The sequence below is a fragment of the Chionomys nivalis genome, chromosome 18, assembly GCF_950005125.1.
Source record: "Chionomys nivalis chromosome 18, mChiNiv1.1, whole genome shotgun sequence".
In the NCBI taxonomy this organism is placed as follows: Eukaryota; Metazoa; Chordata; class Mammalia; order Rodentia; family Cricetidae; genus Chionomys; species Chionomys nivalis.
The window spans coordinates 50482664-50509194 of NC_080103.1; the positions used below are offsets into that span (position 1 = coordinate 50482664).

At 40.6% G+C, this 26531-nt stretch overlaps 1 protein-coding gene across 1 annotated transcript; it reads left to right on the top strand.

Moving 5' to 3' along the window:
- Positions 1-2470: 2470 nt before the first annotated feature.
- Positions 2471-23320, top strand: Gtf2b (general transcription factor IIB). The gene is made up of 7 exons (XM_057794005.1): positions 2471-2618; positions 9265-9371; positions 16597-16730; positions 19379-19525; positions 19658-19787; positions 21097-21378; positions 22577-23320. Exons 1-7 carry the CDS (start codon positions 2602-2604, stop codon positions 22708-22710), a joined length of 951 nt encoding a protein of 316 aa, XP_057649988.1. The 5' UTR covers positions 2471-2601; the 3' UTR covers positions 22711-23320.
- Positions 23321-26531: the final 3211 nt, after the last annotated feature.

Here is a 26531-nt window from a genome sequence, read left to right on the forward strand (position 1 = left end):
CCTGGAACATAGGAGTTTCATCAAAGCTGGTCTTCAACATCTTCCATCTCTCTGGACCTGGATGCTCCGTCTTCCACTCACAGATCCCAGTCCAGCCTTCGCCTCACAGTTTCCCACCCAAACTGACCCCAGAAGCTCCAGCTTCAGCTGCCTTACATCACCGATCTGTTCTGTTATCAATACAACCTCTCTCTCAGACCACGTCTAATGCCTTTGAACTCTGCTGCAGCCTCTTTAACCAATGTGCTTCTGTAAGCCACATAGATGCACCCAGATATATAGATACAAGTACAGTGTGCTATGGGATAGGAGAGCTAACATTAGCCATGCCAGTTGGAATAAGAACGTGCATTGCCTCAGCCAGATTACCAAACCAGGTGGCTTACATGACAAACTGCCACCATTGAACCTACTGAGCCTTGCTAATATGTTGCCATTCAATACTTTCTCTTACTGTGGGAAGAAATCAGTAGTCACTCTCCGCCCTCAAAACGGAGTCAAAGGCTTTGTCTAAAAATCTCCTGGGGCAATTTACTCAGGGCCCAGAGTGCTTACAACAGACTGGCTTTCCAGGCTAGCCTCAAACTCGTGAGGTATCCAAAGATGACCTTAAACTCCTCCTCTGGTTGCCACCTTCCAAGTGGTGATTACAGACTTGCACTGGCACACCTGTTTTTCTGCAGTGCTGGGACTGAACCCGGGCCTTCATGCCTTGCAGACAAGCAGTCCACCAACTGATTACATTCCCAGCAACTCTGGCTCTTTAAAGGAAGCTCCTAGCTTCTACTCTGTTCAAGAAAACAATGACTGCTTAGTGGCCCTTGATTTCCATTAACAAAGAAAGTGTTTACTAATGCTAATATCTGAGTTTTTATCTCAGTGGAAGATGCCTCTCTTGCAGTTACTTTAATTCCAACTTTACCAGGAGGCTCATTCACAAAGAAGTAGCATTATTACATGAAGCATGATTAATAGAAACTCAGAAAGAGAAATTGGAGTTCAGCATGAAGATCCGAAAAGCAAAACAGCCAGCCATTGGCTCTTATCTCCACCTCAGGCTAAACTGGTGATCCTGCCTCCAGGAATCTCAGAATGAGACTGAGCCTGAGAGCTGTCTCCTCCCATTTTATAATCCTCTCTAGGGCTGGGATTAAAGGCATATACCACTGGGATTAAAGGCATGCACTGCCTGATTTCTATGGCAACTAGTGTGGCTACTGGGATTAAAAGTGTGTGTCACCACTGCCTGGCAGTGGGGCAAGCTTTATTTATTAAAATACAAATGAAATGCTGCTACAATTACCTTTGTTAAGTAAGCGGGCAAGGAATGAGACAGGCTCCCACTCTGAAGTCCAAGCTGGATTTGGATCTCTGGACCTCCAGTCTCTGCCTCCTAGGATTACAAGGATGAACCACAAGACCTGCCTTGTTATTTCCATTTTGATGCTAGTTTAACTGATACATAAACAAACAAACAAATAAATAAATGTACAATAGGCCCTTTTACAGTCATTAGGTTGTTTTATTAAATTTTCTATTCTTAGCTTTCAGTTCAATGTCCAATGATGTTTGGGGAAAGACAAATAACATGGATCATGGCAGGACCAGATTCCCTGTTTCCTTCACAACATACACTACTGTCACTGAGCTCTATCTGATTTTGAGTCGATTCTAGAAGTACCTTTGAGGCAAATCCACTCTATCCCTACACTGTTGAGGTAAAAGACCTGGAGGAATTCGAAGCTTGTTGGTCTGTGACAGAACTTGAATTGATAGCCACTCCTAAAGACCAAAACCAATGTCTTTTTATTCCAAATTCTTTACTTGGTGCAAATGAGAAATTCAATCAGACAGGGAAAATTGACTTGAAAGTAAAGGAGTGGTTTGAGGTAAGGGCTTTGCCCCTTTGTGGGTTGTTTTGTTCTCTCTCTCTCTCTCTCTCTCTCTCTCTCTCTCTCTCTCTCTCTCTCTCTCTCTCTCTCTCACATCTATTTACCTACCTAACAACCATCATCTGTCTGTCTGTCTATCTACCTACCTATTATCTGTCTGTCTGTCTGTCTACCCATCTGATTTGTGGTGTTTTGTTTTGGTCTAATGCTTACGTCCGTCCTTTCACCACCACGGGCAACTTCTTTGGGTTTTGATTCGGTTTGCTGGAGAACTAACTCTGAACTCATTCGCTGGATTCTCTGAGACTCTTCCTGGGTCGGTTTTTTTGTTTTGTTTAGTTCGAGACAGGGTCTCTCTCTGTAGTCCTCACTGTCCTCGAGCCTCGCTGCGTAGATCAGGCTGCTCCCCGGACTCACAGAGTTTCTGCCTCCCGCGTGCTGGGATTAAAGGTGTGAGTAACCACGCCCGGCTTCTATCTGCGGTAGCTCGGAAGTTTCTTCCAGCGACCTGCAGCTGACAGCCACTCAGCAAAGAAAACCAGGAAGCCTTTAGCTTGCGTCATTAGGATCGCCTGCTTTTTGGCCCGCCTCCCGAGCCGTAGACGCCCAAACTGCGCGCGAGTGACTCGCGCATAAAAGCCCGGCTCGGAGCGTCCGGCCGCCGGTGTCGCTTCCTGCTTGGGAAGAAGCTGTTGGCGGAGCCACGAAGATGGCGTCGACCAGCCGGTGAGTGCGGCGGCCTCGGAACGAGTGGAACCGGGGGTCGCGGGGCCGAGGCTCTTCCGGAAGGACAGCTGCCGCCGGCGTCCCCTGCTCGCCCGAGTCGCCGCGGTCAGGCTTCGTCCCCGCGGCTCTGCGCCGCCCCGGCCTCCGTCTCTCTCCGGACCCCTCCGCTGTCTTTGTGTCACGTTCATGTTTTCTGTGTGTTTTCCCCACGACGGCCCATCCAGTCTGAGGGGCTGTGACGTCGCCTCCTTTCCAGACAGCTGGGGAAGCGACGCGCTAGGTCCCTGCGGATCTGTCAGCTAGGAAGTTGGGAAACGTCAGCGTCGGTAGCCTGGTGGAAACGGGTCGCCAGCCTAGTGGCCCCCCGAAGTGGAAAGAAAAAGCACATACGGAGACTTGAATAATTCTCCCCTAAAGCCACCCCCCAAGTATCATTGAGCACTCCGAAAGAGATGTTGTCTGCAAAAAATTAATTACGTATGCTGCAAGTCATTTTTAATGTATTTTTAAAACGTAGTGTACTTAATATCTACAGGAAATGCGTGTTGGGTCCTCAGAGACAGCCTTTAATCTTGTGACCTGCAAAGTGCTTTGCAGACCCTAATTATATCTCTTGTAACCACTGCGAGGTAGATATTAGTATTCTGGCATATGTGTAAACTGAGTCATGTCAGTGTGTTGACCTTTCGAGTGCCCCAGCGTGCATACCTATTTCTGATCACCCGTTCCATTGGCTTCTAGTTAATACTGAGTGTATTCAAAGTATCAAATTAAGTTCTGCACTTGCTGGCACATTGAAATTGATAAACGTCACCAGGGGAAGCCATTATTCACAGACGCGCACACAGGTCCTTTCTGGGAACCTCGAACACTGTATTATAAAAAGCGAGAGGTGGACATGGAGAGGAGCAGTTTCAACTATTTGTGTGGAACTAAAGCCATTGGCACTCTTTCTTACCGGTTGTAATTTATTTTTAAATTAGATTTAATTATGATTTAATCATTCCATCTGGGTGTGGTTTTGTCAGGTAAGACTTCCTTGTGGGGACCTGAAAACAGCTTCCCCAAATTATCCAATACTGAAATTTTCCCATGGTGCTGCCGTGAAAGCTGAATGTGTGCATATGTAGGCACAGCTTGTCATCTTAAGGAACGGGAACTTCTGTGTTCTTGAAACACAAGTTGTAGTTAAATAGTACGTACAGAGGCAGGCGGATCTCTGTGAGTTGGAGGCCAGCCTGGTCTACAAGAGCTAGTTCCAGGACAGGAACCAAAAGCTACGGAGAAACCCTGTCTCGGAAAAAAAAAAAAAAAAAAAAAAATTTAGTACGTATAGTAAACTCACTGGCTACATTTTTTAAACTTGTCATTTAAAAATTCCTTGAAACTTATTTTATTTTTTTTAATGGACAGTTCATTTTGAGTTCCTGGCCTAGAATTCTCCTAGGCATGCTCAGTCCATTGTCCAGCTTTTAAATCATTCCTATTACTGCTCTGCATGGTCCGTCAGTGGGAATAATGAGAGATCGTTGTTCCATTTCCTTGGGGATGGTGTGCAGTCACTTAGCCTTGAAACCCGTTGATATTCTTGAAGAGAATGTGTTCAGAGTGAAGTCCTATATTTATTCTGACTTCAGGTAAATAATTTTCTGGCCAGGACCTGTGAAATATCCTATCTTGCAGGATATTGTGCAAATTTAAGAGCTCTGATTGCTTTTCCAGAGGCCCTGGGTTCAGTTTCCAGTACCCACATGGCAGCTCACAAAATCTTCAGTTACCCTGGTTCCATGGGATCCGGTGCCCTCTTTTTACTCTGCTGGTAGCAGGTCATGCACAGATTCACGGACGTACATGCAGACAAAATACCTATACTTAAATAATTCCATTGTCATTTAAAACACTGCAAACTTTCCTATGTTTCCCTCTTTTAAGTGGTAGGGATTGAGCCCATGACCTTAGGCAAGTACTCTCCCTCTTAGCTACATTCCCAACCCCTTTACCTACTTTTATTGTTTGCTTTTTGTATTTTCTCTCTCTCTCTCTCTCTCTCTCTCTCTCTCTCTCTCTCTCTCTCTCTCTCTCTTTTGTTTTTTGAGACTATAAGCTGCTCTGGAACTCACTGTATAGTTATTATCCACTGAGCTCCAATCCCTTCCCAGCCCCTTTATTTTTATTTTTTTATTTTATTTATTTTCAAGACAGGGTTTCTCTGTGGTTTTGGAGCCTGTCCCAGAACTAGCTCTTGTAGACCAGGCTGGTCTTGAACTCACAGTGATCAGCCTGCCTCTGCCTCCCGAGTGCTGGGATTAAAGGCGTGCGCCACCCCCGCCCGGCCTCCAGCCCCTTTAATGTACTTTCATTTTTAGTTTCTTTTTGAGATGCTCACTCTAGTCTAAGCTGTCCCAGAACTTATCATGTATCTTTGTATCATTATTAGTATGGCCTAAATATGGTGGCAGATCTAGCTCTGCTTTGGAATTCTGGGATTACAGGCATTCTTCATTACAGCTGGCTTGATCTACTTGTTAACAGTGCTAAACTGGCTGGGCGGTGGTGGTGCATGCCTTGAATCTCAGCATCAGGGTGGCAGAGACAGGCGAATATCTGTGAGTTCAAGGCCAGTCTGGTCTATAAGAGCTAGTTCCAGGACAGACTCCAAAGCTACAGAGAAACCCTGTCTTGAAAAAAAAAACCAAAAAAAAAACCAAACGAAATAAGTGCTAAACTGTGATAATCCGTAACGTACTGTTATGGTAACTTCCTGCTTCATTTAATGATAACTCCCCTTATTTTGCTAACATTTTCTTTTATATCAGCAGCTTTTCAGTTTTTATGTACTACTTTTATTTTTCATAATTTATTTTTTTTAAATTTCCAGAATAAAGCAATTTCTGCCCTCTTCGATTTTCCTGATTAGAAAAGTCCAAGATATGTTCTAGTTGAGTAAATTTGGTGGTTATTATGTGCTTTTTTTTTTTAAATCAATTTTCTATGTGACTTCAAAGTTGGTAGTTAGTGAGCCAGAAAGATGGCTCAGTATTAAGAGCACTTGTTGCTCTTGCAGAGGACCTGGCACCCAAATGGTACCTGCACTTCCAGGGAATCTGATGCCTTTTCTGATATCTGGGCACTAGACGTGCATGCATAAAACAAAAATTATATACCTTTAAAGTAAATAAATGAAAAGCAATGTTAGTGGTTAAAACGTTCTGAGTTATAACAGCTAGCATGAGAAACTTGACCCTAAACCACAAATGTCTATTTACATGTTGTAAAGAGTCAGTTTTGTGTTTTAAGTGTATGGTGACTGCGACGGAACCATTTGCTCTGTACATGTCAAGTGAGCTTTAGTTTCTTTCTTTTTTTTTTTTTGTTGTTGTTTTTGTTTTTTTGTTTTTTGTTTTTCGAGACAGGGTTTCTCTGTGGTTTTGGAGCCTGTCCTGGAACTAGCTCTTGTAGACCAGGTTGGTCTCGAACTCACAGAGATCCGCCTGCCTCTGCCTCCCAAGTGCTGGGATTAAAGGCGTGCGCCACCACCGCCCGGCTTCAAGTGAGCTTTAGAAGAGGACTCACACCTTCCAAAAATAATACTTAGGTTTTGACCAAGAATCTTTGTTTTTTTAAAAGCATGTTTTATCAAGTCATTTAAGGTTAATCAATTTCCCCCAAGCTGTTTTATTGTTCAAGATAAATAAAAAGTTACTAATATCGTGACCTGGGCTTTGTGCCACATCCCTGTGACCTCACTTCAAGAGGCTGAGGTAAGAGGCTCCTGGGTGATGCCAGCCTGGGCTGTATAGTGTGTTTGAGGCCAATAAGACTATAGAGCAACACCTGTCTTTTAAGAAAATAAAAGGACGACGGGCGGTGGTGGCACACGCCTTTAATCCCAGCACTCGGGAGGCAGAGGCAGGCGGATCTCTGCGAGTTCGAGACCAGCCTGGTCTACAAAAGCTAGTTCCAGGACAGGCTCCAAAACCACAGAGAAACCCTGTCTCGAAAAACCAAAAAAAAAAAAAAAAAAAAGAAAAGAAAAGAAAAGGAAAATATTGTTACTAATGTCATAACATAATGTTAGCTTTGTAGTCATTATTTTTCATTTGAAATGAGTTTCTTAGACTAGCGTGCAGTATAATGATCTTATGGCATGCCTCACATTGGTGTACACTTTTGTATTAGTCAGTCCTGATTTCCACCTTCTTGCTGATTCACTTCTTCCAAATAGTGCCCCTTCTGCCCCTCCCTTTTCCTTTTCTCTCCTCCCTCAGGTCACTTCCTTCCTGCTTACAGTTCCCCATTTTTCTTTCAGATCCTACATACATATGTAACGTGTATGGGTATGTATAATAGTATAATATACATACATGTAAACTTGAATACAAATTCCACACATGAAGGAATCATGCTGTCCTTGTTTTTCTGATTCTGTTTTATTCACTTAGTCTAATGCTTTCCATTTCCATTTGTTTCCTAAGATTTCTTTTTTTTTTTTTTTTTCTTCGTTTTTCGAGGCAGGGTTTCTCTGTAGCTTTGGTGCCTGTCCCAGAACTAGCTCTTGTAGACCAGGCTGGCTTCGAACTCTAAGATTTCATTTTTAAGGCTGTGTATTGGTAACACAATTTTTTACCCTAAAGCTGATTCCACTTCATTACATTGTTACAGATGAACATGGGTATTTGAGTGTGTGTGTGATGTGTATACTTAGAACTTCAGGTACCTGCCTAGGAGTTGTATAGCCTATTACATAGTTCTATTTTTTTAAAAAAATTTATTAGTGTACTTATTTATTGGGGGAGGACCTGTGCCAAGGCGTGAGGCAGGACAGTTGGTGGGATTCTGCTTTCTCCTCTAAGCACACCAGAGGACAACTATGGAAGGTGGTTTATCCCTCTGCCATTTGGGTCCCAGTGGCTGAACTCGTCATCATGCCTGGCCATAAGCACTTTTACCCACTGAGCTATCTCACCAGCCTTATAGTTTGTCTTTTGAGAAAACCCATTCTGATTTCCATGGCAACTGTAACAGTTTCTCTTCCCATCAGCAGTGTGTAATGATTCTTCTTTTCCACAGTTGCCATACTATTGTTGTCATTTGGTTTCTAGATAATTGCCATTCTGACTGGGATGAGATAAAAAGCAGTTTTATTTCCTCAGTGGCTAAAGATACTGAATACATTTACAAATATTGGCCATAGGTGTTTCCTTTTTTTTTTTTTTTGAGAACTGTCTTTCATTAGTCTACTTGTTGATTTTTGGTACTTAATTTTTTGGAGTGCAATATAGTTTCTTGATATTAATATACAGTGTTTCCTATGTCACTGGCAGAGGTTTTCCTACTTTTCTGTCCACCGTGTTAGCTCTGCTGATTATTTTCTTTGCAGTGTAGATGCTGTTTAGTTTTTTTTCATGCAGTCACTCTTTTCCATTCTTGGGATTATATCCTGTGCTATTGGGATCCTTTGAAGACAATCCTGTGTGGGACTCCCCTCTGTATGCTGTGACTATCATTGGGTAATAAAGGAACTGCGTTAGACCTATGGCAGGAAAAACTCAATACAATACTGGGAGAAAGGAGGTGGAGTCAGAGAGAAACCGTGGAGTCACTGCCAGAGACAGATGTGCTGAAACTTTGCTGGTAGGCCACCACCTCATGGTGGTGCACAGATTAATGGAGATGGGTTAAATTAATATGTAAGAGTTAGCCAGTAAGAAGCTAGAGCTAATGGGCCAAGCGTGATTTAAATAATAGAGTTTCTGTGTGATTATTTCAGCCCTGGATAGTGGGAACCAACAAGCAGCTCTCTCCTCCTGCACAGTCCTTGCTATACCTACATCTTGAAGTACCTTTTACCTGTTTCCTCTAGTGCTTTCAAAGTGTCAGGTCTCTTTACTTTTATTTTTGTGTCTGAGTGTGTGCCTGGTGACCTTAGAGGCTAGAAGAAAGTATCAGACTCCTTGGAACTGGAGTTAATGGGTGGTTGTGAGTCACTGTGTGGGTGCTAGGAACTGAACCCAGGTCTTCTGAAAGAGCAGTAAGCACTCAACCTCTGAGCCTTCTCTCCAGCCCCCAAGGTTAGATCTTACATGAAGGTCATTGGTCCATTTTGAATTGATGTTTGGGCAGCATAAGAGATAGAAATCTAGATTCTTCTGTGTATGGTTATCCAGTTTTAATTTTTTTTCTTTTTTTCTTTTTTTTTTTTTTTTACTTGTGAAGATACTTATGTCTTTTGTCTGGGCTGTTCTTGAAGTCCTGGACTCAAGGAATCCTACTTTAGCCTCAAGTGTTGGGACTATAGCATGTGTTAGTATGCCCAGCAAAGCTAAAATCATCAGACCTAAGACCAGCACAGCTGCAACTGACTGTCTTGCATGCAGTGTGTGTTGGCTTTACTGTGCTATGCTAAATCCATCATTATGGTGGCTGACAAATAGAAAACACCCTTATTCCCTAACAATAGAAATAAATAGCAAAGATCACACATCAGATAATTATATATAAATGCTGGCTATTGTGATTATAAGTTATTATACTAATCAAGGATTTCAAAAATCTTAGCAGCTTACCTATTACTAGAAGACAATAAAACTCAGACTTGTTTATTAGTTGGAAAATATAAAAATGTGTTGTTGTTTTTTCCATGTAGTTTGGATGCTCTCCCAAGAGTCACATGTCCGAATCATCCAGATGCAATTTTAGTAGAGGACTACAGAGCCGGCGATATGATCTGCCCTGAATGTGGCTTAGTTGTAGGTAAGTAGCTATTAAGGTTTTAGTTTAAGCTGGGCGGTGGTGGCGCACGCCTTTAATCCCAGCACTCGGGAGGCAGAGGCAGACGGATCTCTGGGAGTTCGAGGCCAGGCTGGTCTACAAGAGCTAGTTCCAGGACAGGCTCCAAAGCTACGGAGAAACCCTGTCTCGAAAAATCAAAAAAAAAAAAAAAAAAAAGGTTTTAGTTTAAATCATAATCCACAGTACTTTGCTTTTGTACAGCTTCCAAAGTTTTAATGAATACATTTTAACAGCTCTCACCCCACACAAGCAAGTCACAGTTACAATAAAGTAAAAAGAGAAATGTAAATGTGCAAGAGTCTGCAGACATGCCATGTACCATTGCATGTATGTAACTACTACATGTTTTTTCATGAGGTAGAAATGTATAGGCGTGTTAAAGAGTGCTCAATAGCCCGTAATGGACTACAACAGAGGTTTATTTATTTGGGGATAAAGCTCACAATAAGGGTAAAGATCTGCTGTCTTCTGTGTGCTCTGGAAGCTGGGAACCGAATCCAGCAAAAAAGGGCTGAGCACGCTTTACAACTGAGCTTATATAGTACCTCAGACCATGCCCAAAATGGGCTGGTATCTAAAAGGCTATTGGTTGAAGGAGTTCCCACAACAGTAATTTACCAAAAAGAAAGAAAAAGGCTCACTGGGCAATGGTGGCTCATGCTTTTAATGCCAGCACTCTGGAGGCGAGGCGGGTGTAATTCTGTGAGTTCAAGGCCAGCCTGGTCTACAAGAGCTAGTTCCAGGACAGGCTCCAAAGCTATAGAGAAAAACCAAAACCAAACCTGTCTCAAATACCAAATAAACAAACAAATAAATAAATAGATAAATAGATAAATAAATAAATAAATTCCAGCATTCAGGAGACAGAGGCTTGCAGATCTTAAGGCCAATCTGGTCTATGACTACACAGAGAAAACCTGCCTCAGAACAAAAAGAGAAATGAAAAGGCCACAGTATTTGCATCCTTAGCTTTAAATAGTTAATGGAAGGTGTGTGTGTAAGAGGAGATGGAGAGATGGAGTGACACTCAAATAACTAATAAATATCTAACTTTTGTGCCACTTGTATGCCACTAAAATAAATGTGGTAGATTTTAAAGTAATATTGAGCCTCATCTAGTGGCTTGTAGTAAAATAGGATATGTTAAGACTTGCATATCGTGTCAGGATATAGAATATCTAGTTTAAATTGTTACTGTTCAAATATGTCACATCTTAAAATTTTACTTTTAGGGCTGAGAATATAGCCAGTGGTAACATGCTTACCAAGCACTGGGAGAACCTCTTTGTTCAATTTCCATTACTACAAAAAGAAAAATGAATACAATTTCAGTTTTATGCCTATTTGCTCACTAATCTAGATACACAGAAGAGACTTAAACTCATACAGAAAAAATGAGGATTCTGTTTAGCAGTAGCAAGAGCAGAAGTGATAGTGGTTTGTTTTGTCTTGAGTATGGCCAATGAAGCACAGGGCTTTCCATGTTAAGGAAGCACTCTTTTTCTGATCTCTACTCCCAACCTTTGAGCAATTTGAGTCACTTTTGAATAAAATTGCTATTAGACTTGGGAACTGTGACAAATGCTTGCTTCAGACCTACACTGGAAAGGTTTTGTTTGTTGTTACCACTGAGTATTCAAGACTTTTTACCCCCTTGATTAGCTTACAGCTGGAATTTTAAAGCATATAGAATTACTAATAGAGATTAAGATCCATTGCTTCTGGTGCCAGCATAATGCTAACACATGTTCTTAATATGGCTTCCATGGCTTTTATACTTTCAAGTGGTTGAGGAAAAACTGAAATAATAATGATTTTGGGTATAAGAGAACAACAGTACCATATTTAAGTTTTGTAATGCATAAAGTTTTATTGGAACATGCCCATATTCAGTTGTTTCACCACTTAGTAATTGCAGCAGAAACCACAGGCGTGCTCTTATTGCTTGTCTCTGTTACTCAGTTGTACTGTAAAGTTCAGTTGTGGAGATCGAACTCAAGGATACTGTGTCATGCAAGTTGCCATATTGCAACATTTTATAGTGTTTATTACTATCTTGTACTCATGTCCAAACAAACCTGTGGCCCATAAAGGTGGAGTGAAGTCATTAGCTTGTTGACTAGGTAGCAGTGCCATTGTTTGTTAGGCAGAGATTGCACATGTGGAATGACTCTTCAGAATACCCCCAGGAAGACAGTGGTCAGAAAAAATGGGGGCTGTTTAATAACACCAGAATTTCTTAATAAAAACAGAATAAACTAGGTATGGAGTTATCAGAGAGTAGTCATGTTTTTTTCATATACTTGATTTAGAAAGGAACTATCGCCAGGTGGTAGTGGTACATGCCTCACGCCTTTAATCCCAGCACCCAGGAGGCAGAGGCAGGCGGATCTCTGTGAGTTGGAGGTCAGCCTGGTCTACAGAGCGAGTTCTAGGACAGGCTCCAAAGCTACAGAGAAACCCTGTCTTGAAAAACAAAACAAACAAAAAAGCAAATAAAAAGAGACTTACAGGAATGCAAGTATGTTTTTTGAAGGAAACTGAAGACTATGTCTAGACCAGAGTACACTGGGATTGGTCAGTAAAGTCTTAAGAATCACTCAGATTGGGAGACTGTAGAAATCTATTCCACTTTGGCACAAGAACCAGCCATGTAACTAACTGTCCAGTGTATAACAGTGGTTTGTTTGACTTTCACTTGAACTGTAGAGTACATTGAAGAGCTATGATTTGGCATTCACTGTTTTATCACTGATTTGTGTGTTGTGACGTGCATGTGTGTACATAGCTTGTTAGCTGGCAGAGGTCAAAGGATGTCTTCTATCATTTTCCACCCTATTTGTTTAAGACAGGGTCTCTTACTGAACCCAGAGCTTGCTGCCCTTTAGTGAGGCTTGCTGACAAACGAGCCCAGAGACTTCTTTGTCTCCACCCACACCCCTTGCACCTGGTTAATAAATGTGTGGCCATGCTTACGTTCTTTTACCCACTGAGCCATCTCTCTGTAACCCTCTCTGGTCTGTCACTCAGAGATCTGTCTGCCTCGATCTCCTTGTTGCCATTAGAGGAGTGCATCACCACACCTGACCCTTTGGTGCTTCTTGAGGTTGTTGTGACTAAGCAGGCCAGTGAGGCAGAGCTTCCTTCCTTCCACAAAACTGCTGAGTCCCTGCCCCCAAGTAGACCCTAATAATGTGGCAGTGTCACTGTCGAAGTTCAACAGTAGATAGCAGTGTAATATTTAGGGTATCAGTTTGTTCCTAAATTTGACCTTGTACATTGTATTTCTTGTATGTTGATTTATAGTCAGCAAAATATTAGGTTTTTAGCTGCATTCGTAGCTATTAGAAAATAATTTTGGGGCTAGGGAATGTAACTGAATGACTATCCTGTTGGGCTAAACGTTATTTCAACATCAACACTGCTGAGAAAAGAAAATCAATATCATGCCGTATGGATTAGGATTTCACATTAGTATGCTTAAAATTAGCAGTTCCACTTCCACTTTAATATCATGTCATGTTCACCACTTAAATTTAAATTCATCTTTTTAAAAACAACATAAGGAAAATAGATTTGAAAAATGAGTCATTTTGACCTTTTCTTCTAAAATTTGTCATTGACAAGTCAAAAGGTAGGTGCTAGAGTGATGACTGTTTTGAACTAGCAAGAATGATTTTTTTTTGACAGTTACTTTCATGTGTTTCTTAACAAATAGATACAGTTTATCTCTCTAGAGTGTGATGAAATGCTCTTTAGATGCCACTCTGTTATGGCTTATACACTGAAGTTCAGTGACATGTGCTGGGCATGACTTTCTCTTTATATGGTCTTTGAGTAAAAACCTGTAAGGTTGTGTCGCAGAGATGGACATGGTCACAGTGATGGTTTCTGTCTGTGTCAGTGCTTCTAACACTATTTTCACGAAGAACTCCCATCTGGCTTAAGTTTACAGAGTCAATGTGTAGTTTAAGAGGAGAAAAAACCGGCATTTGTTTCTGTTTCTAGGATACTTGATGGTATGTGTGTGTGCATGTTAACTGATAGGCTTCTCACTATAAAGGTTGATTACACACAGGTTTCCTCTTTGTCAGCGATTGTAGTATCTACACATTGGGCTATCTTGTATCACTCTCCCCTTGAAGAGATTCTGACTTGCAGTTTTCTTCCAGGAAACTTTTCTAATATGTCTCATTTGGATTTTAAGCAAGAATCATATATATATGAATAATTTTTTCTGAATAATTCTTTAGTTTCATGCTGTGCTCTTTGAGTTGCCTTGGTTTTGATTCCCCCCCCCCCCCCCCAGACAGAGTTTCTCTGTTTAATAGTCCTAGCTGTCCTGGAACTAGCTCTTGTAGACCAGGCTGGCCTCGAATTCACAGAGATCCACATGCCTCTGCCTCCTGAGTGCTGAGATTAAAGTTGTGTGCCACAACCACCCAGCAGAAATTTGATTCTTATAAATGCTATTTTGAGCAGTTATGTCTGGAGTTATTTAGATCATTCCACATATTTGGAAACCTTTACTTCATTGTCCATTGCTGGGCTTTCTGTTTATACTATATACTAGGTCTTCTTGTAATTATTATTTTTAAAGTCCATTTTGTCTTTTTAAAAGCAATATAAAGCGATCTCTATAAGGTACTTCGATGCCAAAAGGAAAATGTTATGAAATGAAGTATTTTAGCTTGCTGGTGCTTTATCTCCAAATATGCAGCTAGAATTACAGCATGTGGTATGCGTTTTCACCTGTATGGTTTTCTTGATATATTCATTTTTGGTCCTTGAAAACATAACAGTTAGCTGAGCCTAGTGGAACAGTAATATTACAGCTACTAGGAATTATAGACAGAATTCCAGCCTGCCTAGGCTAGAATGAGTCTTAGGCTGGCCTGTACAATTTCCTGAGACCCTGCCTCAAATAAAAGCAAAGATAAGGCTGACAGTGAAGTTCAGAGAACACTTGACTAGCATGCTCAAGGCCCTAAGTGCTTGAAAAAAAATTGTATGTGCTTCATGTATATACAGCTACATATAAGTTAATGACATTTGATCTGTTTAACTTTTCAAATTTGGTAACTGCTTTGAAGACCACAGTAATTTATGTTTTTGTGTGTTTTGTTTTTATCTTGCTGACTAGGAAAGTTGGCCTTATTGACTGTTTCTGAAAACACAAGTGCATGGGGACCACACAGTGCCATTTTCACTTAACTTAGTCCTTCCTTGGAGTCACAGTCAGGCTGGCATGTTAAAGTGCCTTCTAATGTGGGTCTTTGTTCCTTTCTCCTGCTTTCTCTCAGTCCATATGGAGATGGCAGGTGAGGACACTAACTCTCATGCTTGTCTTCCTTCACCCAAACATGATTGTCTAGGAAATACTCTAGCTACTCTAGGTTCTCCTGAAGTTCAAAGAAAACCAAATTTATCAGAAGCCTTCATTAACAAATCATTCTGTTATATAGTAACCTACTTTCTTAAAGCACATTACTGGGTTTAGATTATAATTGCTATTTTGCATATTGCATTTTAATTAATGTGTTCTTTAAAAGTTTTGATATGCTCTACATTGAAATGATCATTTCACCCCATATTCCTTTGTCACTAAGGAGCTGCAGAGCCCTGGAGTCCTTTAAAATCTAAGGGTCAGGTGAATGCCTCTGTCATCACCCCCGCCCCCTCCCCCAAAATGGAGAGTGAGAACATCTGCCAGTGTTTAGACATTGAGAACTTACATGCTTGTACAAGTTCATTAATTCATTTAACCTTACAGTTTTTAAAATGTGAAGTTATTAGGGAAATCTGAAGAAATAAGGCATAGAAATGAAATAAAATGGTATCATAAAGATGGCTCAACAGATCAGTGCTTCCCACCAAGCATGTCACACTAAGTCATCAGTCTGAACCCACATGGCAGAAGAATTATCCTCTGACCTCTACACATGTATGGTGTATGTGCCTTCCAACACACAAAATAAGTAAATGTAATTAAAACTTAAGATTTTTATTTTAAATTTGCTTATGTCTGCATCTGTGTTTGGACATGTGCACAGGAATAAAGTTCCCATGGAGAGAGAGCATGGATCCTCTGGAGCTGGTTTTAAGTGGTTGGGAGCCACCTGATGTGGGTGATGAAAACCAGGTTTGGGTCCTCTGGTGAAATGGCATATGCTCTCAACTACTGAGCTACCTCCTCAGCCTTCCATTTAAATTTTTTTAATTAAATAACTTTTCCACAGCCAAGCAGCAACTTGGTACAACATCTGTAATTATATTTGTTGACTGTCCATACTGAAAGGCATTGTGATTGCTGGCAAAGATGAACAAGGTACAGCTCATTGAAAGAGTTCAATGGAATTGGTCGGAAGCTTATACACATTTCACTTGTAGCTGTGGGATCTTTGGCCAAATAACATGAGTTGCGAGGAACAGTGAAAGTGGTACCTGTATTTATGTAGCTCTGGGGATTAGTTGGTAATATTTACAGTGGACACACTGACCAACATGTGTTTTAATATTCAGTGTTATCTCTGTCTACTTTAAAGATATTTCCAGACACTGAGCTCCTCCCACTAAAGTAGTGACCAGGTATTTTGATATCACACACCCAATCATAACCTCTTTGCTTGAAAAGTGTGCCTGCTGCCTTTTAAAATTTTATTCTGAGTCATCTCTCTCTCTCTCTTTCTCTGAGATAAGGTCTCACTGTGTAGTCCTGGATGATCTGGAATTCATAGGGGTCAGATATCTATCTGCCTCTGTCATCTGGGTCCTGAGATAAGAGGCTTGCTCCACCATACCTGGCTTCATTGTTTTTCTTTGTATCACATAAGAATAGTTTTATTATTTTGCTTTGGTTATTGAGGTAAGGTCTTGCTATGTATATGTAGACAGTATAGCCTTGATTTTTTTCTCTATTATGCCTCAGCCTCCCAAATACTAGGATTATAGGCACATACTACCACACCAGCTTTTTCTTTGTGTTATTTTTAACCAATTTTTTCTTCTAAGAGTTGGGATATGAATAATGATAGCATACTATTTACATAGTTTATTACTGGACTAGCAGAGCAGACATGTAAGACTAAGCTGGAGCCCAGGTGGCCAAGTTGAGATGCTAGCGATTAGCCAGCATGGGGAGGGCAGTTCTGTTCCTGGCTAAGTAACTGTGTGCTTACCTTCTTAGGGGACCGGGTTATCGATGTGGGATCCGAATGGAGAACTTTTAGCAATGATAAAGCAACAAAAGACCCTTCTCGAGTTGGAGATTCTCAGAATCCTCTTCTGAGTGATGGAGATTTGTCCACCATGATTGGCAAGGTAATAATTCCATTTAATAGAAAATGCCAAGGTGGGGGTGAGATAAAGATCTGGAAAGTTAGGATTTTTTGCAAAAGTATCAACCATTAACCCAAAGGAGACTCTTGACTTGGGAATAACTCTTGCCAGTGTTAGCACTGTGGAACTCTACTGATCTGGGTGTTTTTCCCATCATGGAGGGAAGAACATGGAATCAGTATAATAATCTTGGGCTGGGATTAAGAGCTACTCTTCTGCAAGACGTGAATTTAATTCCCAGGATCCACACTGTGACTCACAAACTGTTGACTCCACTTTCAGAGTATCCTTCTGGCCTCTATTGGCAATAGTCAGGCACTGGTGCACAGGCACACATGCAGGCAAATTGCCCATATACATACAATTACAAAAATAGTTGTGTAAGCCTTTTTCTGGGAAGATGCAACACGAATATCTGTTTCCCTAAAATTTGGAATCAGTGTCAGACCCAGCATAGGTATGAACTCACAGAGCTGCAACCTTGAGCATTCGCACCACCTGCAGGCAGCGAGCCAGGATGGCTACACTGCTGATCAGTGCTGATGACTGTCCCTGAAAGACTAATCATGGAAGTGTATGCTAGTTTAGAACTTCACTACTGCACAGTCTGTTTTTGTTTCTTTGAGTGAGGGTTATCACTATACAGCCCTGTAACTAGCTATGTAGACTGGCTAACCTTGAACTAACAGATGCACTTGCTGCTGCCTCCCAAGTGCTAGGATTAGAGGCATGTGTCAAGATGCTCAATATGACTTTTTAAAAAGATCATTATATAAAAAAATCATTAGGGCCAGAGAGATTCCATTGGTACTCTTGTGGAGGACCTGGATTTGATTCCCAATACCCACATGGTGGCTTGCAATCATTGTAACTTCAGTTCCAGGGGATTAGATGCCCTTTTATCAAGGAGATCTGTATGCTGTTATTTAATACTTACAGATATTAATTTTTATGCTACTGCTTTCAACCTGTATTTGCTGTTTTCAGCAAATTATTGTCATAACACTTATAAACAGATACACATTGTAGTCTGGGGCAGGAGCATGGAGAGTCTTCTTTTTTCTGTTTTTTTCAGACAGGGTTTTTCTGTGTAACAGTCCTGGCTGTTGTAGACCAGCTGACCTGGAGCTTACAGGGATCCACCTGACTCTGCCTCCTGACTGCTGGGGCTAAAGGCGGTGTGCATGGCCAGAGAGTCATAATTTAAAATCATAGCTACACATTAGTTTAGACTGTACAAATTGAATGCATAGGAAATCCATGGCACATAAGTTTGGTTGTTACATTATTCTCTCTTTTTTTTTTTTTTTTTTTTTTTTTTTTAATTTTTCGAGACAGGGTTTCTCCATAGTTTTTGGTTCCTGTCCTGGAACTAGCTCTTGTAGACCAGGCTGGCCTCGAACTCACAGAGATCCGCCTGCCTCTGCCTCCTGAGTGCTGGGATTAAAGGCGTGCGCCACCACCGCCCGGCTACATTATTCTCTTAAAGTCATGTTAAACAAAACAAGACTGAGTAGACAGGAAGATATAAGTGTTGTCTATTTTTTGTTGTTGTTGTTGTTGTTGCTGTTTTTCAAGATAGGGTTTCTCTGTGTATCCCTGGCTGTCCTAGTACTCACAATATAGACCAGGTCTGTCTTGAACTCAAAGATCTGCCGTGTTTCTACCTCCCAAGTGCTGGGACTAAAGGCATACACCAGCATGTTCTGTATTCGCTTCTTTTGAGAAACTCAGTGCAGAAATACACATAATTCTATTCCTGAAATCACTGGGGTAGAGGAATTATATGTATTATGAGACTTCAGATTTCATCAGTGCTTTCCTTTAACAAACAAACTCTCTTGCTGTTTATAGCAGTAGCATTTTTAATGATTTTGTTGGGCATTTTGAATTCATAGACATAGGGCCTACAAATAAATAGCTTGTGGTCTTCTTCACAGGGCTTCAATTACACATTCTTTATCTGGCCTTTGCAATGCATGTTACAGCATGGACGCTTTAGTGTGCACTCCTGGAATGAGTTTGACCTTTACCATCAGTTAACAAGCATTGCTGTTAAGCATCAAAGCTACCTGGCTGTGATCTTTACTTAGTGTGCCTGAAGCCTTTTCCTACTAACCAGATTGTTTACTTAGGCCTGGGAGAATGGTTTTTATACACAGAGAACTGCCCGTTTCTAATATTATGAGTCTTTATCAAAACTTCATTTTGAGTTTTGTTCACATAGCTTTATATGGTACCTTTAAAGATCATGTGATTTTTCTTAGACATGTGATTATGACATTTTATATTAACTATTCTCTAATAGGTGTCTTTCTTGTATTGACTAATCTTTACTTGATCTTGTATGTATATTTAATATGCTTTTGCTTTCTGCCATTTATATTTTCGGTCATCTATAAATTCAATTGGACTTTCAGTTTCTATTTTCTGTGTTCTGGAACAATTGTTTAGATTTACTTAAGTGTCTGTGAACAAACTTATTTAAAGCATCTTCACCTGGAAGTTTCTGTTTGAGGCACAGGCTTCACTGGATACATGTAGTCAGATTGTATAAATTACATTTTCATAGAAATTGTCTGTTCAAAATTTCCAAAAATGTTTAGCAAGGTTAACTCTTTGTCTTATAGGGTACAGGAGCTGCAAGTTTTGATGAGTTTGGCAATTCTAAGTATCAGAATCGGAGAACAATGAGTAGCTCTGACAGAGCAATGATGAATGCTTTCAAGGAAATCACAACCATGGCAGACAGAATCAACCTCCCTCGAAATATAGTTGTAAGTTCTTGTCCATGTGCTTTAAGCCATTCTGACATTTACTCTGCATAATTTAATGAACACATAAAATTTTGATATTGTAAGTAATTAAACAGCCTATATTTAATTAAACTTAGTTTCTTTGCTTTGAAGGATCGAACAAATAATTTATTCAAGCAAGTATATGAGCAGAAGAGCCTGAAGGGAAGAGCTAATGATGCGATAGCTTCTGCTTGTCTGTACATTGCCTGTAGACAAGAAGGAGTTCCGAGGACATTTAAAGGTAAGGCTTCAACTGCACTAAGTAGAGTCACTTGACAGATAGTGCTTATCTTCAGCATATTTGAAATAAAATGACCCCCAAAGGAAATGGAACTATTAGGAGGTGTGAGTGTGTTCTTGTTGGAGGAAGTGTGTCTTTATGGAGGCAGGCTTTAAGGTCTCATATATGTTCAAGATACACCCAGTGTCTTAATCCATTCCCTGTTGCCTTCTGATTAAGAAGTAGCCCGCACCATGACAGTCTACACGTCACCATGTTGCACCATAATGATAATGAACTAAACTTTTAAAATGTAAGCCGCCACCCCAATTAAATGTTTCTCTTTGTAAGACTTGCCTTGGGCATGGTGTCTTCACAGCAGTAGGAACCTTTAAACAACGACATTTGCCAGTGGATCTTTATTTTGTTCTTTAACAGAAAAAACAGTCTTCTTTGCAAGCTGCTTTCGCAGGTGACACCATTTTAATAGCTACTGTAAGTCCACTGTCCACCTGATTCTGCTTTGTGGGCTAGAAGGCCTGACATGCTACAGAGGCTTTACACTGGGGTAACATCTGTAACTGGTGAAGAAAACAACTACTAGCTAGCTTCTGGTGTGTGTCAAGTCTTGAAGAAAGGTCTCAATGTAATTTTTTTTTTCTTTTTGAGGCCTAGTGATAACAGTTTTGTGCAAGGCAAAGACTTTGAGATCACTGATTACTGCTGGGTTTTGTCAAGCTCGTGTTTACTCAGGAGTACAGGACAGCCTACTCCCAGTGTTTTACTGCGGTACATAACTGACTTTCATTGCCCAGGTCCAGGTTGGACACTACATTCACCATATATCCAATGAGTATCTTTCAAGTTTTCCTTTGTCAAAGTGAAGAGTCAAGGCTTATCGCACATCTTTTGGACTGTAACTCAAGCAATGACTAACATTTTAGCTTATTTAGAGATATAGCATGTAGATAAAGAGTATACATACACTTGGCATTCTTCAGCTTGAGTACTTTCATTCTCCTTGGAACATTCCTTACAAAGATTAAAATATAAATATCTGAGAGGTTTTTGATTACTTAGAGAAACTTGTATCTTAATAATAAATTGAAATAGATAAAATTTTTATTTTGAAAGAATACAGCCTCAATTTAAGGTATGACAAATTTTTAAATAAGTAAGGTCCATGGGAAATATTGCTGAGAGGATTAGGGTCTCATCTTTAAGTCATGATTAAATTTTTAACAACTAGAATATTTTATTTTTGTAAAAAATGATAAATTACAAAATGAACCTTGTAACTTATGCATTTTTTCAATTTTATTTCTTTTAGAAATATGTGCCGTATCTCGAATTTCTAAAAAAGAAATTGGTCGCTGTTTTAAACTGATTTTGAAAGCTTTGGAAACCAGTGTGGATCTGATCACTACTGGGGACTTCATGTCCAGGTTTTGCTCGAACCTTTGCCTCCCCAAGCAAGTACAGATGGCAGCAACACACATAGCCCGCAAGGCTGTGGAGCTGGACTTGGTTCCTGGCAGAAGCCCCATATCTGTGGCAGCGGCAGCTATTTACATGGCTTCCCAGGCATCAGCTGAGAAGCGGACACAGAAAGGTAGGATCTTTATTAGGAAGTGTGCCGGAGAGATGGCTGGGTTGGGAGTTGACGGTTAAGAAGGCTAATGATTCAGAACCCCTCAGAAACATTAACACAGAAGGAAGTAGGTTGAAATATAGTTCTGTTCATTGAGAGTATCTGCTGAGTGTGCCCGAGGGCCTGGCCCAGCACCTCAAAACAAAACAGACATAAAACACCTTTAGAAAATATAGAATTTTGCTTTTAAGTGATTAGAGGTATAGTCTTTCTTGTATGTACGTCTCCTTTTCCTGTTTGGATTTAATTTTAATTTGTATCTTTTATGGGAGGTTTATTTATTGGAACATGAGCAGCTTACTAGTGGTTATATATCACTGAAGAAAATGTTACTAATAGTTGTCAGTGGTCCTTCGGGGAGGTATTGTATGTACCTTATGGCCCTTCACCGTGTTTGTTTTTTTGTTTGTTTGTTTTGAGGCAAGGTCTCATGTATCCTCCACTGGCCTCAAACCTGCTGTGTAGCTGAGGATGATCTTTATGCCACCCTAGGGATAAACCTAGCTTTGCACATGAAAAGCATATATTGTCTCAACCTTGCAACAATACCTGGCAAAAGCAACACAGTGCCTGTCACTCACAGTGCCATGCTCTGGGTTGCTTTGCATATATTATGTCTTCTAGTATTACTAAGATACCTTTAAAAAGGTCTGCCAATATCACTATTTATATTGACTTTGACTCTTGTCATGCCTATTAAGATGGATTTTCGATCTCTGTGAGTTCGAGACCAGCCTGGTCTACAGAGCTAGTTCCAGGATAGGCTCCAAAGCCACAGAGAAACCCTGTCTCGAAAAACCAAAAAAAAAAAAAAAAAAAAAAAAAAAAAAAAAAAAAAAGATGGATTTTCATTATCAGTTTTAAAAACTGAAATTGAGCCGGGCGGTGGTGGCGCACGCCTTTAATCCCAGCACTCGGGAGGCAGAGACAGGCGGATCTCTGTGAGTTCGAGACCAGCCTGGTCTACAAGAGCTAGTTCCAGGACAGACTCCAAAACCACAGAGAAACCCTGTCTCAAAAAACCAAAAAAAAAAAAAAAAAAAAAAAAAAACAAACAAACAAAAAAAACTGAAATTGAGAGGGTTTTTTTGGTTTTTTTTTGCCCTTTGGTAGTAAGAGCAGATCAACTGAATGGCTTGTTTTTTTTTTTGTCTTTTAGAAATTGGAGATATTGCTGGTGTTGCTGATGTTACAATCAGACAGTCCTACAGACTGATCTACCCTCGGGCTCCAGATCTCTTCCCTTCAGACTTCAAGTTTGACACCCCAGTGGACAAATTACCTCAGCTATAAGTTGAAGCAATTAAGTGTCATACTCTCATGTACATGGAACTTTATACATAGCATACATTGTGCTGGTTGAGCCTTTAATGAGGAAAAAGATGGTACGCATTCCAGAGCTAAATATTATTACTTAGCATTCTGTATGTATATATTAGTGCAACATATTTAATGATTTAAATTTCTTACTGAGTCTGCTTTCTTTTTTAGTAATTAGGAAACAGTATTTTCGAAGATATTAAACTATGTAATTCTCAAATAAAACATTTTTTAAAACTAAAGTTTTTGTTATAACATAAAATTTATAATTATAAATTCTGTATATTATTACAGGTAATAGAGCTGAGAAAGCTTTGTTTCCCATCATTTTTATATTTATGTTCTTAATTAAGTCATAGAAATAGCAAAAGCTTGAGAATCATTGTTAACATATACAACACATTTTGTAATCTGAGTATCCAAACCACGGGCACACATAAGAGGTTGTGTGAGAGAAGAGATGAGCTAGGTCTTGAAAAGCATCAAACCGCGAGGCGGTGGAAGCTTGTTCTCAATGAGCTTGTGAGCAGAAAGGATGATGAAATAAAGGCAGACCAACTGATTAAAATTTGGAATGTTAATAAATCATTTTACAGAACCGGCTTGTCTAAGGTTCTTATATTTATTGGGATATGCCAAGGGTACTCTACTTTGTATGGCAATTACTGGATCCTAGGAGTGTTTAGGAATTGTTTTAGTTCATACCATTTATAATCTAAATATTTTGCATGTCAGTGTTCAAGGTATCTTAACCTAGGCACTAGAAGAGAAAATTGCCATTTATTTAGTTTGAACGGGTCACTTGACTGTTAGACATCACTAATATAGACTGCTGGTTCTCACTCTACAGTCATTAGCTCTGGGGGTACATTCAGATCTTGGTCAATAGAGGACTTTGACCCCTGTCATTCTACTGCTCTTGGAAGGAGGATGGGCATAGGAACATGACCATTTTTTTCCCTTAGGTGAAACATGAGTGCTTGCTTGCATTACATGGTATTGCACAAAGCTAGGTAGAAACAGATGCTTGGAGACTGCAGTCCAAGTGCAGGACAGCACACCTGGTGAAGTTTATCCTCTACATAGTGTTGACAGAGGTTTCTGTACTGCTGGGTCCTGCAGCCGTTCCAAAGAAACACACAGAGGCCTACATTAATTATAAACTGGTTGGCCTATTAGCTCAGGCTTCTTATTAACTCATATCTTATATTAACCCATAATTCTTATCTGTTAGCCACCTGGCTTGGTACCTTTTTATCAGTGAGGTGGGCATTCTCATCTTGCTTCCTGTGTCAGAGTGATGACTGTAGACTGAGCCTTTCCTCTTCCCAGAATTCTATTCTGGTCATCCTGCCTATACTTCCTGCCTGGCTACTGGCCAATCAGCATTTTATTAAACCAATACAAGTGACAAATCTTTACAGGGCACAAGACCATTGTCCCAGAGCAACAGAGGTCAAGCCTAAACATGGAAGGAGTCTCTCTTTCCATGTTTCCCTCATGGGTGCCATTCTTAATCCTCAGTATCTCACATCTCATGCAGAAGGAGAACAACAGTACACTTGTATGTTCCCCGAGCTTTAATGAGGAACAGATAGCTATCTTGCAAGTTGGTAATTATTGAGCTTAGTACAGGCTACTTTCCATGCAAATCCATTCTGTGCATGTTAGCATGTGATGCCTTAACACACTGAGGTCACCTGAAGTCACTCACTGGAAACTACCTTGGTTGATAGTCATTTATTACTGAATTCAAGTCTTGGTTGTCAGTTTCATACTCTTCCAGGCTGTTCCAGGGAATCCTCCACACCAAATCGAAGTCTTTGTTCCACCTGACTAAGACTACACTCAGGTATTAGGGAGCCAGTTGTAGCCCGAAGTGACCAAGAGCATGCGGTTTTGAAGGCAGAAACCATGTTGTTGGCACCTCGCTGCAGTGGTGAGGAGGCAGATTAGAGTATGCAAGCAATTTGACAGGAGCTAAGGGCTTAACTGCACAAGCAGGCAGTTTAATAGTTTAATAGAAATTAAGTTCACAAGGGTATCTTGGCCTTGGGTTCCTAGAATAGTTTGGTAATTTTCCATGGGATTCTTCATCAAGATCATCAAATTCTAGTTAAACCTGAAACAGTATAAGCAACAATACAAGATGGAGGAACCTTTGCCCTGTCTTCCCTGTCACACAGGTCCTTTCTCCCACTTATGTCAGAAGTCTCTAGCCCTACATTCACTTAGTAGCTGAGGTGGGACTGAGGTCTCTTGATAGAAACCATGAAACCAGACCAAGGGATGATTTTACAAGAAGTTTGTCTCAGTACTGAGATAAGCTGTATTGCTCAAGTAGAATTTTATTAGAGTGTTTAGAAGCAAAATGTACATATAGCTTCTTACAAAAAAAGCTTTTTTTTTTTTTTTTTTTTTTTTGTTTTTCGAGACAGGGTTTCTCTGTGGTTTTTGGAGCCTGTCCTGGAACTAGCTCTTGTAGACCAGGCTGGTCTCGAACTCAGAGATCCGCCTGCCTCTGCCTCCCAAGTGCTGGGATTAAAGGTGTGCACCACCACCGCCCGGCCTACAAAAAAGCTTTTAAGAGTGAATTCTAGCCAGGTGATGGTGGCACACACCTTTAATTCCAGCACTATGGAGGCAGAGGCAGGTGGATCTCTTGAGTTGCAGGCCAGCCTGGTTGAAACAGTGCATTCCAGTACAGCCAGAGCTACATAGAGAAACCCTGTCTTGAAAAGAGAAAAAGAGAGGAGTAAATTCTTTTGGGGGAGTGGAGAAAAGGGGTAGAACCCACTTGAAAACTGGGTGTGTGTGAGGGCCCAATTGGAACTCCCAAGAACAAGTTGGCTAGGCAGAGTAGCAGAAACATAAGCTCTGGGTTGTCAAGAGACTGCGCCTCAATATGTAAGGTAGAGTCACCTGAGGTCAACCATGAGTCTCTACCCACGTCCATGTGTGCCTGCACACACGGGAACACAAATGTGTATGTGTACACCAGAGACATGCAAATAAAGTAACTTTTAAATCTGCCTGGTGACAAGGAGTTAACTAGAAATTGCCCTTTAGCTATTTTTCCAAACTAAAAATTCCTGCAATGATGGGGGAGAGTCTTCTGTTTTGTGTTAATTTCATTGGTCAAATAAAGAGACTACCTTGGTCCTTTAATAGGGCAGAAAATTAGGTAGGTGGAGTAAACAGAACAGAATGCTGGGAGAAAGAAGCCGAGTCAGGCAGTAGCCATGATTCTCCCCATGCTGTCTTTGGGTCCTGAGGTAATTTTCTACCACAAGTGTGAGATTTACTTTAATTATGAAGATGAACAGTTGAAAGGGTCAGCCTAGGACCCATCTGCTCCTTATCCAGGCAAAAAGCTTCTATGCCCCATGCTAATATTTCCAAATGTCAGTGGCCCTGACTTTTTGTGATGCTGGATTTTCATCTCATCTACCAATTGAGCTACTCAAAGACTCCCTGACCCCCCAAGACATCCTTATGCTCTCCCCACCCCCAGATACACAGATGCCTCAGGGTATCAGGATTACATGGTATCACAATAAAGGCATTCTCAGTTGATCTCCAGGTCAGAGAAACCCTGGCGTCTTTCACATACTTCCCTTATTACTTTTTCATGATCTGAGGTGGGGGAGCAGTGGCCTTTAGCTTCAAGAGGCCTTTGAGAGAAAATCAAAGTACAATTCTGAGAGGAAAAGAATTGTCTGCAGGCTATGTGTGAGGGAGTTTTCTTATAAACCAAGTAATACCTAAACAGACATTACTTAGGAATAATTTCC

What these genes read in the sequence shown, in the direction of transcription:
- Gtf2b (XM_057794005.1), top strand. An exon ending in TGAATGTGGCTTAGTTGTAG is followed by an intron (nt 9,372 to 16,596) that starts GTAAGTAGCTAT and finishes TTACCTTCTTAG; the next exon opens with GGGACCGGGTTATCGATGTG. An exon ending in TGAGAAGCGGACACAGAAAG is followed by an intron (nt 21,379 to 22,576) that starts GTAGGATCTTTA and finishes TTTGTCTTTTAG; the next exon opens with AAATTGGAGATATTGCTGGT.